At 44.8% G+C, this 15,181-nt stretch overlaps 1 protein-coding gene across 1 annotated transcript; it reads left to right on the top strand.

The window, feature by feature from the left end:
• Positions 1-3,485: 3,485 nt before the first annotated feature.
• On the top strand, positions 3,486-13,017 carry LOC309401320 (uncharacterized protein; the record flags this gene model as incomplete). Its single annotated transcript, XM_081970388.1, has 3 exons — positions 3,486-3,595; positions 8,956-9,990; positions 12,781-13,017. The coding sequence occupies exons 2-3, from the start codon at positions 9,097-9,099 to the stop codon at positions 13,015-13,017; spliced, it is 1,131 nt and encodes a 376-aa protein (XP_081826514.1). The 5' UTR covers positions 3,486-3,595; positions 8,956-9,096.
• Positions 13,018-15,181: the final 2,164 nt, after the last annotated feature.

The following is a 15,181-nucleotide window of genomic DNA, read 5'->3' as shown; positions in this document are numbered from 1 at the left end:
CAGGGTTCCATTTCTGTCCAAGATTGTCCAAGTAGGAGGGGCCTCCCTATTCTCGGCATCACTATAAAACTCATAAAACTCTTTATGTTTTTCCATTCTCATCTACTGATTCAGTTATAAAGTGAGCTTGGCCCCATCCAGCTACAGACCCATCTAGCTGGCAAAACTCTATGGGCGCCCTCACCCATTTGAGTCTCAGTCCTAGCTTTTCAACGACTTCAGGGCTAACTACGCATCTAACTGCAGCCCAATAAAGCCAGCATTCTCCCTTAGGTCCTCAAAGAGGGCACCAATAGTTCCACTGGGAGGGTTACAGGGTCACTCGTCGACTTACCAGGGGATCATCTGTCAGGATCGCCTGAACTGGTTGGAGTTCCCAAACCCCCAGAGCCAGGCGGGATGAGCTCTACAACCTCCAGACCTTTCAGCGCTGTCTCTCGGGTCCTCGGAACTGGTTTCATTACCTCCTTCTTCAGGGTTCCTCTGAGGCTGAGTTTGGGTTTACTGGATTGGCATGCCACAGCTTGATAGACTTCCTTCCCACCTCTGACACATGTTGTGGTCCTGGTGTATTTTTTATGTGGGGGATGAAAGGACTAGCCATGTCCGCTGGCCCTCCAGTATCGGTCCCGGGCAAGATCAATCTCCACTTCCTCCGCCAACACATATCAGCGTTGTAGGGTTTGTGGGACCCCACACAAGATGTAGGTGTGGTAGACATTGTAGTTGAGGCCATCTTTGAAGCAGTCAATGAGGATGTTTTTGGGCTATGTGGTCAACCAGAATGTCAACTATCAGAACTCCTAGGTGTCATGATGTTAAAAAGTTTGCTAGACATGAACTGACTGGAAACTGACACTCAAGAGTTAAACTAAGAAAGCTTTATTGCGCAGGTCATAAATGTTATCTGAAAGTGATTTATTGCGCATGCTTCACACATTCCAAAACTATTCCTTTGTTTTTTTGTCCGGCTGCCAAGTTGGCAGACGGAGCTTTTATTATCAAAATGTAACATTTAGTTAACTTTCTGTTTTAATTACTTTTATTAAAGTTTGTTTATTAATTAGAATATACTTCTCAAAGACTTTTATTTCTTTTCTTAACATCTCAATGATATGCTGAAGGGAATCAGCCCGGTCCATAAACCTCATTTTTCATCAGGGTGTTTTTCCCCTGACACTGGGTGTATTTTGCTACCAACCGTTGCCCTTGGGTGATGGCCTTTATCTGGATCCGAGCCTTGAACTCGGCCATTGGATCCTTGAACCATTGGTGAAGGGCTGCCATAAAGAGGTCATAGTTCTGCAGTTGGGGGCTATTGTTATTGTGGAGGGAGACCATCCACTCAGCCACCGTCCCCTCCAGAGCCATGACTACCCATCTTATTTGAGCTTCTCCCGTCTACAAGTCGGCTCCATACTCCTGCATATACTGTATTTTTCAGAGTGTAAGACGCAGCACGGTTTTGAAGAGGCAAATTAAAAAAGATTTTTTTCGCGCTCTGCAAACCTCCCCAAAATGGCCCATTTTTCGTGAAAACGGGCTCATTTTCTTTTTACAAAGGCATGAATAGCCCTTATGAGGCTTGTAGAGTGCACCTGGGTGGTTGGGAGGGGCAAAACTGAGCAAAAAAGGGCCTATTTGTTTGCGAAAACGGGCCCATTTTTTTGTCAAAAAAAGGGCATTAGGAAGCTTATAGAGTGCTCCTGGGGGCTGGGGGAGGGGCAAAATTGAGCAAAAAATGGGCTATTTTTTGCTCATTTCTGCCCTCCCCAGGCCCCAGGAGCTCTCTGAAAGCCTCCTACAAGCTATGCAGGGCCATTTTGGTGAAGGGGGTGGGGTTTCATGAGCCAAAAATGCTGTATTCAGTGTATAAGATGTACCCAGATTTTCAACCTCTTTTTTGAGGGAAAAAGGTGCATCTTATACTCCGAAAAATACGGTAGTTCCAGAGTTGCACCAGGAAGAGCCCCAATTTCCCGGGGTCTCCCCCATCCTTAATCCTCAAGGCTGGGACCTTTGGGGCCCAGCGCCTTTGAGGAGTGGTCTCTGCAGGCGGAGTGGCTCATGCAGCTTGGTCTGGGGTGACCCAGGAACCTTGAGTAACCATCTATGCCAGAGGCTCTTAGGCTCTTCGACTCCCCCTAACCTGTTGTATCAAGAACAGGGCCTGGTTCAGCATGGCTTCCTCTGGGATTCCCTCTGGGAGGGGGTCTTCCCTCTGCCCCATGCCCCTTGCCCACCTGAGCTTGATGGGCTTCTCATTGAGGTCCATTTCCTTTCGCCATTATGCCTCATCTCCAGCAGAGTGTGGTCTAGTGGGGGAGTCAGTCATAGCTCCAGTTCCCTCCAGCTCACTCTCCAACTCACTAGTGCATTGCACTAACCTTGAAGTCACATGATTGCAAACTGACTCACATTTATGACGGGTAACAGAATCTTGTGGCCATTTTGAGATTCACTGATCTTCCCTGTCTCCAGTTTTTGACATCAATTGGAAAAGATGGAGTTGTTTAACAACTGCAAGAAAAATGGTTGTAAAACAGAGTTTGGTCATTTGGTGACTCACTTAATGACCACGTTGCTTAGTGACCAAAATTCTGACCCCAATTGTGGTCATAAGTCAAGGACTATCTATAATGATAATAAGTTTGCTCATAGACTTGACATTTTTTTTGAGAGGCGGGGGAGGAAATAATCATTTTTACCCACCCAGCCACCACATCCTATCACGCACACATATTCACTTCGCCAGGAAATATTTAAAAATAAATATTTTTAAACCTGGCCACTTATTTTGTGGATGTTATCCTTGTCCCACTTGCTTATCTCTTTGCAAATATATTTTGGCTTCAGATTTTTGGGGAATGTGCAAGGTTAAGGTTTATTTATTTATTTATTTATTCATTTTTGGGATCGTCTGCTTTTCTCAGGGACATCCAAATAAAAAGTCTTCTTTAAGATAAAAGAAAAATCTCACACTCCCCATGAAACTTAAGCCCTTATAGGAAGAATAGAAAGTGAAAGAGCTTCACAGCTGGAACAGATTTTGAGAAACCAAGTGGCTTGATTGCTATCTATCACCACTAAGTCTCAAGGGAGCGTTTCTTAGTCTAAACGCTTCTGGGCAGACACAGAAACTGGATGAAACCGTGAGTTGAATTCTTTACTTTTTAAAGAAAATGGGGGGAAAAAAGAACTTATCCTTAGCAGAAGTAGATGTTTATTCCCAATGTCAGGTGTTTCTGCTTTGAATGTTTGAAATTTGAGAACTTAACTGGGAAAACATCCTACCACCATATAGGATTTGCCTCAAATCCTAGGAAAAGTTTAATTTGCTGACTGCGTGAATGTAGTAGGATGTTGTGGTTTGACTGGTAAAAATGATATCTCTGTTCCCACCACCCCTCTACCAAAACATAAAGGAATTAAAAATAGTCTGGGTTTCCACAACAGCCCCAACCATAATTTAAACCTGTTTTAACAAACAATGTTGTGCAAACTCAAAAGTTGGGGGCAATTATGGCTCTCGGTCAACCACGAGATCTGTCTATCAAGTGAAGATTGTTTGAATGAGAAAATCAAAAGGGACAAGGTATCATTATATTAGAGAATGGCCATTGCCACATGGGGCTATTGATACCTCTAATGAGATTTCAGAAAGCTTCATGGTCTTGTAATATCCACATATAGCCCTGTGTTCAATACAGGTAGTAATACCCAGGCTAAATCTTCTATGTTTGTCTGACATGCTTAACCATAAACTAACTAGATTAAGTTTTTTACAACTTGCTTGCTAAAAATGCAGTGGGCTGATTTGTGTATTAGGTTAAGGTTTGAGGTGAAATTGTGTATCGGGTTAAAGTTTGAAGCAAACCCCTGTTGTTGTCCTGATGTTTTTGGAAATATAACTGTAGAGATCAAGTTTTATCAAGTGGTGGCTCACTTTAAAGATACCTCAATTTGTTGGAAAACTGTTGGGAAGTTTAGATCTGGAGGTGAGTGGGAGGGAAGGTATACCACATGCTTTTATTAATTTGTCCGATGTTTCCATTCTTGTGTTTGAAACACCCCAGAGGTGGAGTAATTAATGCCACAAAAAGAGGCAAATTTTAACTCCTCTAGTAGTTACTTACAGAGCAATGGCTACTCAGTGTTGGTTGCAATGGCAGTTTTAAATCACCACTTTTAGGAAGTGATAAGTTCCATAGTCTGACTTAATGCTTCTGGTGTATATGTCTGAGCTGCTTATTAAAGTAAGCTAAAATCAATAAAACAGAATTATGGTTTAGGATAATATAGGTACAGCAGTTTGTTTAGTGACCATTCAAAGTTACAACGGTACTAAAAAAAGTGAGTTATGACTGCTTTTTTTTCCACGCTTACGACCGTTGCTGCATCCCCGTGCCCACATGGTCAAAATTCAGATGTCTGGCAACTTGTTCATATTTATGATGGTTGCAGTCTCCCAGAGTCATGGGATCCGCTTTTGCAAACTTCTGACAAGCGAAGTCAATGGGAGAAGCCAGATTCACTTAACAATCAGGTTACTAATGTAACAACTGCAATGATTCAATTAACATCTGTGGCAAGAAAAGTTGTAAAACGGAGCAAAACTCACTTAACAAAATGTCTCACTTAGCAGCATAAATTTATCTTTGTATCTTTCCTTCTTTCTTTCCTTCCTTCTTTCTTTCCTTCTTTCTTTCCTTCCTTCCTACCTACGCACCTACCTACCCACCTACTTACCATGGTGGTGCAGTGGTTAGAATGCAGTACTGCAAGCTACTTCTGCTGACTGCCAGCTGCCAGCAGTTCCATTCTCACTCGCTCAAGGTTCATTCAGATTTCCATGCACCCCTGGTAGGTAAAATGAGGACCCAGATTTTTGGGGGCAATATGTGACTGTAAACCACTTAGAGAGGGCTGTAAACCACTGTGAAGCGATATATAAGTCTAAGTGCTATTGCTGTTGCTGCTGCTATTCCTTCCTTCCTTCCTTCCTTCCTTCCTTCCTTCCTTCCTTCCTTCCTTCCTTCCTTCCTTCCTTCCTTCCTTCCTTCCTTCCTTCCTTCCTCTGTCTTTCATTCAGGAATTGAAGATGGTATGTAGAGTGCTTCCTCCTCTGATTTTTTTCTCTTTATGGTACTAATGACTTCATGGATTGGACTAAAAGAGAATGAGTGGCTTGAACAGTTTGCCGGTTATGGATTAGCTGGATCATGTCAGCCCAGATGTGGGTTGACAACTTTCCCCAAAATAAGACTGGGTCTTACGTCAAATTTTGCTCCAAAAGACACATTAGTGCTTATATTTTGGTTAGGTCTTATTTTGGGGGAAAGACCGTACTAAATCCATCTGTCTAGCTGACAACCTTAACTGGGGCTTATTTTGGGGGCTGGGCTTATATTACAAGCAACCTGAAAAATCATGCTAGGGTTTATTTTCCAGTCTTTTTTTGGGGTGGGGGGACATGGTATAGGGATAGTCCTCAACAACCATTCATTTAGTTGTAAGTTTGAAGCTGCAACAGCAATGAAAAAAGTGACCCTCGCCCTTATGACCGTCACAACATCTCCAGGGTCTCATGATCAAAATTTAGACATTCGGCAACTGGGGTGTTTTTATGATGGATGCAGCATCCCAGGTCATGTTGACCCCCTGTTGTAACCTTCCCAGGTGACTTTCAATAAGAAAAGCTTAGATTGACTTAGGAACAGGGGTGGGCTTCTGGGGGTTTGCACAGGTTTGGGAGAACTTGATTCTGTGCAGTTCGGAGAAACCCCCAAATCCCACTCCTGGCTGGCCCCACTCACCCCTCCCCTCCCAGGAGTCCCCACACAATCCATTTTGGATGCAGGGCGCACACGGAGGCTTGGGGAGGGTGAAAAACAGGCCTACTGGAAGTTTGGGAAGGCCAGAAATGGGCATGCTTCCAGCCTCCAGAGGAAGCCATTTTCACCCTCCTGGAGGCTTGAGGAAAGCCTCCGGAGCTTGAGGAGGCCAAAAATGCCATCCCCCCCCCCCGCTGTGGTGCAGGAGGCCAACTAGGCCACGCCCATCCAGCAACTGGGCAGAGAACCCCTTGCTAACATTTTTGAAGCCCACCCCTGCTTAGGAACTACATGATTCACTCACCATGGCAAAAAAAAAGGTCATAAAATCAGGCATAACATGCTGACTACAGCCTGGCTTAGTGATGAAATTTTGATTCCTAATTGCAGTTGTAAGTCAAGGACACTTATATGTTTTTTTTCACAAAGCATGCCTTGGGATGATAGATGAACTGAATTCATAGGATGCCTTGGGTAAGATCTGAGTTTGGGATCAAGATTTCTGATGTCTGAATTTCTGTGCAACTACAAGGTAATCTCAGCTGCTCTGATGCCTTTTTTCCTAACATACTTCACGGGGTTATTGTGAAGATAAAATTGGACAAGATAATAAAATCAAAGAGTTGAGATAGGACCAGGCAAGTGAACAATAAAACAGATCTATGCAATCTGAAAAGGGATCGAGGAAGATAACATATTGGAATTCGTTTAGGAAAACTTTCCATCAGATTATGCTCTAGTTCTTTAAAGCCAGATTATACAACAGGCTGTCACTTAGGAACAATAGCAACTGTAGTCCTTATACATTTGGTAGCTATCCAGCTGGGAAAACCTGATGAATGGACCAGAGTTGTTTGAATCACGAGGATGATGTCGGATGAAATCTACAAGTCCACTTTTGATCTCACTTTCTTGTAGCTCCTAAAATTGGAAAGGAAGAAGAGGCTATTAGAAGACAGTAAATGCGCCTCTTTTGTGCATATATTGTCCAGAAATGCATGCAGCCACTGACTTTATTTAAGCATGGCCTTCAACACCCTGTAAGATTTGGGGGTGGGGGGGAGGAGAATTTAAAAGCACTATCATCTTTTTAGTGGTTTTCAGATCTTTCCAGAGCAGCCAGAGTTTTCAGTTCTTTTAGCCACAACTCTATTAAAAAGTTGTTGAGACTCTATAAAGAATGCAGAGAAGAACAACAAAGATAATTTGGGGACTGAAGGTTAAAACATATGAAGAACGGTTACAGGAACTGGGCATGGCTGGTCTAGTGAAGAGAAGGACCAATGGAGACATGATAGCAGTGTTCCCAATACTTGAGGGGCTGCCACAGAGAGGAGGGGATCAAGCTGTTTTCCAAAGTACTTGAAAGCCGGACAAGGAATAACCGATGGAAACTGATCAATGAGAGATTCAACCTAAAAATAAGGAGAAATTTTCTGATAGAAGCAGAGGTAGGTAGGTTCCTACAGGCTTGGACTGCTTTGGACGAGTAGGTAGTAGCTCAGCCTGCCACCCTCCTGAGTCAGTTCTATCAGCAGGGCCGCCATCTTGATTTTCGATTCTGCGCGTGCGCAGAACAACCGTCATTGCAAAAATGTAATTTTTTGCCCTTTTCTATGCGCTCGCGCAGACCTTTTCAGGTGCAAATGCGCACATGTGTGTAGCGTGCGTTTGGCACGCACATGTGAGAAGTGAGCCGACAGCAACCTAATCCTGGACAGAACAATTGACCAATGGAACAGCTTCCTTTCAGAAGTCATGGGAGCTTCATCCCTGGAAGCTTTCAAGAAGTGACTAGACTGCCATCTGTCAGAAATTGTGTGGCGTCTCCTGCGGGGGGGTTGGACTAGATGACCTACAGGGTCCCTTTCAACTCTGGTATTCTGTTATTTCTAGTGCACTGGGGGATTTTAAGGGGACAAAAATGATGCTTTATAGTTTGCTGATGCTTAAAGGATCCATTTTGTCCCAAATAAGATTTTTTTTCTTCAAGGGGCAACTGGACTTTTTTTTCTTTGGAAAAAAGCACTTTTGGGACAATCATGTCCTATATGAATGAGAATCTCCACAGAGATCCAATTTGTACTTAAAATTCTTTACACCCTCCCCCCTCCCAAAGATGATTCTTTGGACTTCACCTCCCTTGTTTAAATTTTTTTGATGTTCCTCAAAAAATCTGGGGCTGTCCTTCAGCTGATAGACATTTTGCACGCTTCAAATGCTTTATGTCCCACGATGATAATTCTTTGACCCTCAATCTTGTTTCAAGAGCTCCCATTAATGTTCCTCACAAGAACTGAGGCTATTCTTGAGACGATAGAAGTTTTGCATCCTTGCTTTAAGCAGCACACACTCTTCCTTCTCTTTACTTTTGGGAGCAAAATCAGCACACTCCATTCCACCACCCAAGGAAAGTTCTACCTGCCATGCCTTGCAATTATCACCTATTTTATTTCTCCCCCAACCCACGGGCATCAAACTCGATCACGTCACATGATATATCATTTTTTGCCTTTGTGGAGCTGGGGTGAGGGTGGTATTGGACGTGGCACATCTGGCCTGCAGGCCGCCAGTTTGACAGGCCTGCGGCCTAACCTCTTTATCCTATCAGATGAGAATCTGGCAACATCTGGCTTCCTGCGACTGGAAAATAGGCAGGATGATCCATTATCAATGTACAGATAGGCCTCAATTTACAATTCGTTCGAACTTATCACAGCCCTGAAAAAAGTGACTCATGACCGTTTTTCACACTTATGACCGTTGCACCATTCCCATGGTCAAAATCCAGACACTTAGCAACGGACTCATTTTTATGACGGTTGCAATGCAGGGGTTAAAACCTTTTCAAACTTCTCACAAGAATTTGGGGAAGCCAAATTCACTTAACAACCGTGTTACTATCAGAACAACTGCAGTGATTCACTTAACAACCATGGCAAGAAAGGTTGCAAACTTCTGACAACTGTCTCGCTTAGCGACAGAGGTTTTTGGCTCAATTGTGGTCGTAAGTCGAGGTCTGCCTGTCTGTCACAGGCCGGGTAGAAGTTTTGATGCGGGTTTTGCTAAATCCTTGTGCCTTTCCCTTAAAGACTATGTCTAACCTGTTATTCTCTTTCAGGAAATCAACTAGACAGATGTGAAATGAACTGCTTTCTCAGGCCAAGGAAGCTGTGAATTATTATTTAAGTAATAATAAATCGAAAGGACTATCTAAACAAAAGGGGTTCTAGCTGCGGCTAAGGTTCGGTGGGAGGCCAGGATGAATAAAGAATTCAAGATGGAACCATCAAGTCCCGTTCGAAGAGGCGAACTTCAGGAGGTCTGTGACGAAAAAGAGTCGAGCGGGCCTAGCAGAGCATCTGTAATCTCGGAGCTTCTGTTCATCACTTCGGCGGAGCAAAAGTTGTGGAAACAGCTTCTGGAGGTCCTCTCTCCATCCCTTTGGGAAGTTGAGGTTTCAGGAGGCCCCCAATGCGATTCGCCAGCCATTTCTTTCACTGGCTCCCCCGAAGTGGTTGGGAGAGCCAAAGAATCCCTCAGCAAATTGCTTATTTTCGTAGGCTCCCAGATTCAGGTCAACCAGATGGATGTCCCACACCTCAAAGCAGCTGGGTTCTTCCTACTCCAGGAGGGATGCTACCTTTTCCTTTGGGAAGGAGAAGCTTCTCACCTCAGGGCGGATGCCGTGGTGAGGATCGGCAGCAACGGCGGTGGCCTGGACTGTGGAAATGCTGTGCTCGCTCAGAGGGTGTGGAGCCCAAAAGGGTATCTCTATACAAATTTGGATATTCATTTCTCATCTCCACCCACAGCTGAAGTAGCAGCCGGGATGGTAAAATTGGCTTTGGAAGCCGCCTGGCAAAAAAATTTCCAGTCTGTAGTTGTAACCTACTCAGGCCCTTCGATCTCTGCAACCGAAGCTGAGGTAATCATTCTTGCAATGGAGGCTTTTAGGAAAGATCACCCTGTGGAGCCCTTCAAAAGCCTCCACGTCGTCTTTGGAGATGGACCTGCCACTACGCTGTTCTGCAAGGCATGTGAAGAGCACTGGTCCCCTGGAAAGGATGACTCAGAGAAGTTAAGAAACATCCTATTGTCTTTGGAGTCCACCAAGATTGAGGTAGTAACTACCGGCCCTGATATAAAGAAAAAAGTAAGTATTTGTTATTTATTGATTTATTTTAAAGAAAAAAAATCAGTTGCAGGCAGTCCTTGACTTACAAGCATACTTTTCGTGCTCTTTGAAAAAAGTGACTCACTGAAAAAAGTGACTTGAAGAATTCTGTTCTGTCCTGATCCAGTCTACTTTTAGATTCATAAATCAAAATAGAGGTATAAATATAGGTATGGGTATAGGTATTAATATATATCTATCCTCTCCTCTACTCTCCATCCTATTCTATCCTACTTTACTTCTATCCTGTCCTACTCTACTCCTATCCCATCCCGTCCCATCCCATCCCACTCCTATTATATTCTATTATATTCTACTCTACTCTACTCTTATTCTATTTCTATTTCTATTTCTACTCTACTCTACTCTTATTCTATCTCTATTCTATTCTACTCTACTCTTATTCTATTTCTATTTCTACTCTACTCTTATTCTATCTCTATTCTATTCTACTCTACTCTTATTCTATTTCTACTCTATTCTACTCTACTCTACTCTTATTCTATTTCTATTTCTACTCTACTCTATTCTACTCTACTCTATTTCTACTCTACTTATTCTATTTCTATTTCTACTCTACTCTTATTCTATTTCTATTTCTCTACTCTACTCTATTCTATTCTACTCTACTCTATTTCTACTCTACTCTTATTCTATTTCTATTTCTACTCTACTCTACTCTTATTCTATTTCTATTTCTACTCTACCCTACGCAAGACATTTTTTCACTCTTACAATTGTTGTGATATCCCCGTGATTTTCACATGATCAAAATTCAGACACTTGACAACTGGCATGTATTTATGACCGTTGCAGTGTCCTGGGGTCACGTGATCCCCTTTTCTGTCTTACTGGCAAGCAAAGTCAATGAGGAAGCCAGATTCACTTAACAACCCTGTTACTAACTTAACAGCCGCAATGATTCACTTAACACCTGTGGCAAGAAAGGTCGTAAAATGGGAGAAAAACTTGCTCAACGGTTTTGCTTAGCAACAGAATTGTTGGGCTCAATGGTGGTCATAAGTTGAGGACTGCCAGTATTTATTCGTCAGGAACAGAAAGGAAAAAAAAAAAGGGGGGGGGGAATAACATGGACATGTGAAAAGGGTGTGTGTTTGGTGCAATTGTTTTTTTAAAAAGTTTCACTAGGTTTTACTTAAACAACCTTGCATTGTTTTTGACAGGTTTTCTGTGAATTCCTGATACTAGTTTTGATTGTGACAGCACAGAAGTATGTGTAATAAATAAATAAGTAGCTAAATGCAGGATTAGATAAGCAGCAGACCAGGATTTTCCTCAGATGATTGGAAATGGATGAGTAATGGCCTACAGACGTTTCCTCATTAGAGATTTAGAACTGCTTAATAGTCATCCCACAATCATTGTGGCAGGATAAAAGTGAGGTAAATAGCTTTTGTGTTGCCACGGTGATGATTGGTTAATAGGGGAAACCACTCAAAGAAAAAAAACAACAAGTTAAGATTCTCATATTTTGTGCAACAACAGTTACTCAAACCACAACCCAAGGGTGTTTATGCAGCGGTGGGTTTCAAATCCCGTTCCAACTGGTACGGTTGGAACAGGGCCAGCGACGTCCTGTTTTCAGAAAATACGACTTCAGCAACAGAGTGGTCAACGCCTGGAATGCTCTACCCGACTCTGTTGTTACATCCTCAAACCCCCCACAGCTTCAACCTTAAACTGTCTACTGTGGACCACACCCCATTCCTAAGAGGTCTATAAAGGGGGCCGTGCATAAGCGCACTAACGTACCTACCGTCCCTGTCCTACTGTCCCCATTTATTTGTACTTATTTCCTTTGTTCATGTCCATGTTTATACTTATACCTGTTATCTTGTACATGTTTGACAAACTAAATAAGTGAATAAAATAAAATAAAGTTATTCTTCCCCGCTGCTGTTCTGAGTTAGGCCCCCAAGCTTTTACTTTTTGAATCGGGAAAAGAAACAGCTGTGGTTCCATGCTATTTTTAAAACCCATGGAACTTCAGTTTCCATAATCCTGTGTGCGCCCACTATATTAATATGATGGAGGAGATCGGCTTTGGAGGAGTTGCAACAGGCAAGAGAAGACCAAACTTTCCTTTGTATTGGGGCCCTGAACTGAGGAGCAGTTGTTGATTAAATTTACATCTCATACAGGGGTAGGACTCAAAAATTTTAGCAACTGGTACTCTGCCTGGTTGTTGGGTGGGTGTGGCCATGGTGGGCGTGGCCTACTCGGCCTCCTGCACCATGGCCGGGGAGGGGAGTTTTCACCCTCCCCAGGCTCCGGAGACTTCCTTCAAACCTTCGGGAGGGTGAAAACGGCCTTCTCTAGAGGCTGAAAACAGGCCTCAACTTCCGGAAGGCCTGTTTTTTTGCCTTCCAAGAGCCTCTGCCGTGCAGTTACCTGGCATCCCAAACGGGCCAGGTGGAGACTTCTGGGAGGGGCAGGGTGGGATGGGCGGGGCCAGCTAGTCCTTGCAACTACCGGTTCAGTGAACCGGATGTAAAATTAGCATCTGGTTCGCCCAAACCAGTCTGAACCGACTGAATTCCACCTTTGATCTCACCTCATGATTCTGGGGGCTTACAATAAGTGAAAGCATAAAACATCCATGACGTGTCAGAAATTGGGCTGCTGGTCATTTGCTTTTAAAGAAGGGGGTGATCTTGGAGGTAAGGTCAAGCTTTTTCTCTTTGTGCCTCTTTTTACTTTGAATATATCTGATTGAGTTTTTGCCCCTTTTTTTTCCTTGGTGGGCAGGCAGATGTGGTGGTTCTTCCCCTGGTTCTGGATCCTAATGGGCTGGACTGGGGCCCAGGAGTCCATGCCGTCAGCCAGAAGGCTCTGCAGACTTTCCCCCAATGCTGTGACCTGTCTCCAGGGGACATTCTTTCGGTGTCAGCTTCAGCCTTTCCAGAACTTGACTGCAGAATGATATACCTAGTAAGGTTTGATGATGATCTGCAATGGAAGCCTAAAGAAGGACATGAGGAGTGATAAACAGGACAGAAGCTATTATGTTGATGCCCAATATCTGTCTTTGTGTGTTTTCCTTCCTTCCCTCCTATCCACCCTCCTTCCTTCCTTCCTTCCTTCCTTCCTTCCTTCCTTCCTTCCTTCCTTCCTTCCTTCCTTCCTATCCACCTCCCTCCCTCCCTCCCTCCCTTTCCTCCCTTTCCTTCCTTTCCTTCCTTCCCTCCTATCCACCTTCCTATCCACCTTCCTTCCTTCCTTCCATCCTTCCTATCCACCTCCCTCCCTCCCTCCCTTTCCTTCCTTCCCTCCTATCCACCTTCCTCCCTCCCTTTCCTTCCTTCCCTCCTATCCACCTTCCTCCCTTCCTTTCCTTCCTTCCCTCCTATCCACCTTCCTCCCTTTCCTTCCTTCCCTCCTATCCACCTACCTTCCTTCCCTTCCTTCCTTCCTTCCTTCCTTCCTTCCTTCCTTCCTATCCACCTCCCTCCCTCCCTCCCTTTCCTTCCTTCCCTCCTATCCACCTTCCTATCCACCTACCTTCCTTCCCTTCCTTCCTTCCTTCCATCCTTCCTATCCACCTCCCTCCCTCCCTCCCTTTCCTTCCTTCCCTCCTATCCACCTTCCTCCCTTCCTTTCCTTCCTTTCCTTCCATCCATCCTTCCATCCTTCCTATCCACCTCCCTCCCTTTCCTTCCTTCCCTCCTATCCACCTTCCTATCCACCTACCTTCCTTCCCTTCCTTCCTTCCTTCCTTCCTTCCTTCCTTCCTTCCTTCCTTCCTTCCTTCCTATCCACCTCCCTCCCTCCCTCCCTTTCCTTCCTTCCCTCCTATCCACCTTCCTCCCTCCCTTTCCTTCCTTCCCTCCTATCCACCTTCCTCCCTTCCTTTCCTTCCTTTCCTTCCATCCATCCTTCCATCCTTCCTATCCACCTCCCTCCCTTTCCTTCCTTCCCTCCTATCCACCTTCCTATCCACCTACCTTCCTTCCCTTCCTTCCTTCCTTCCTTCCTTCCTTCCTTCCTATCCACCTCCCTCCCTCCCTTTCCTTCCTTCCTTCCTTCCTTCCATCCTTCCTATCCACCTCCCTCCCTCCCTCCCTTTCCTTCCTTCCCTCCTATCCACCTTCCTATCCACCTTCCTTCCTTCCTTCCTTCCTTCCTTCCTTCCTTCCTTCCTTCCTTCCATCCATACATCCATCCATACATCCACCTCCCTCCCTCCCTTTCCTTCCTTCCCTCCTATCCACCTTCCTCCCTTCCTTTCCTTCCTTTCCTTCCATCCATCCTTCCATCCTTCCTATCCACCTCCCTCCCTTTCCTTCCTTCCCTCCTATCCACCTTCCTCCCTTCCTTTCCTTCCTTCCATCCATCCTTCCATCCTTCCATCCTTCCTATCCACCTCCCTCCCTCCCGCCCTTTCCTTCCTTCCCGCCTATCCACCTTCCTATCCACCTTCCTTCCTTCCTTCCTTCCTTCCTTCCTTCCTTCCTTCCATCCATACATCCATCCATACATCCACCTCCCTCCCTCCCTTTCCTTCCTTCCCTCCTATCCACCTTCCTTCCTTTCCTTCCTTCCATCCATCCACCTTCCTCCCTCCCTTTCCTTCCTTCCCTCCTATCCACCTTCCTCCCTTCCTTTCCTTCCTTTCCTTCCATCCATCCTTCCATCCTTCCTATCCACCTCCCTCCCTTTCCTTCCTTCCCTCCTATCCACCTTCCTATCCACCTACCTTCCTTCCCTTCCTTCCTTCTTCCTTCCTTCCTTCCTTCCTTCCTTCCTATCCACCTCCCTCCCTCCCTTTCCTTCCTTCCTTCCTTCCTTCCTTCCTTCCATCCTTCCTATCCACCTCCCTCCCTCCCTCCCTTTCCTTCCTTCCCTCCTATCCACCTTCCTATCCACCTTCCTTCCTTCCTTCCTTCCTTCCTTCCTTCCTTTCCTTCCTTCCATCCATCCATCCTTCCTTCCTTCCTTCCATCCTTCCTTCCTTCCTTCCTTCCTTCCATCCATCCATCCTTCCTATCCACCTTCCTTCCTTCCTTCCTTCCTTCCTTCATATCCACCTCCCTCCCTCCCTTTCCTTCCTTCCCTCCTATCCACCTTCCTTCCTTCCTTCCATCCTTCCTTCCATCCATCCTTCCTATCCACCTTCCTCCTTTCCTTCCTTCCCTCCTATCCACCTTCC

This window comes from Natrix helvetica (assembly GCF_964273705.1).
Source record: "Natrix helvetica genome assembly, chromosome: Z".
NCBI classification, from domain to species: Eukaryota; Metazoa; Chordata; class Lepidosauria; order Squamata; family Natricidae; genus Natrix; species Natrix helvetica.
The sequence above is the reverse complement of the archived record's forward strand: the minus strand, read 5'-3'. Positions and strand labels throughout refer to the sequence as shown.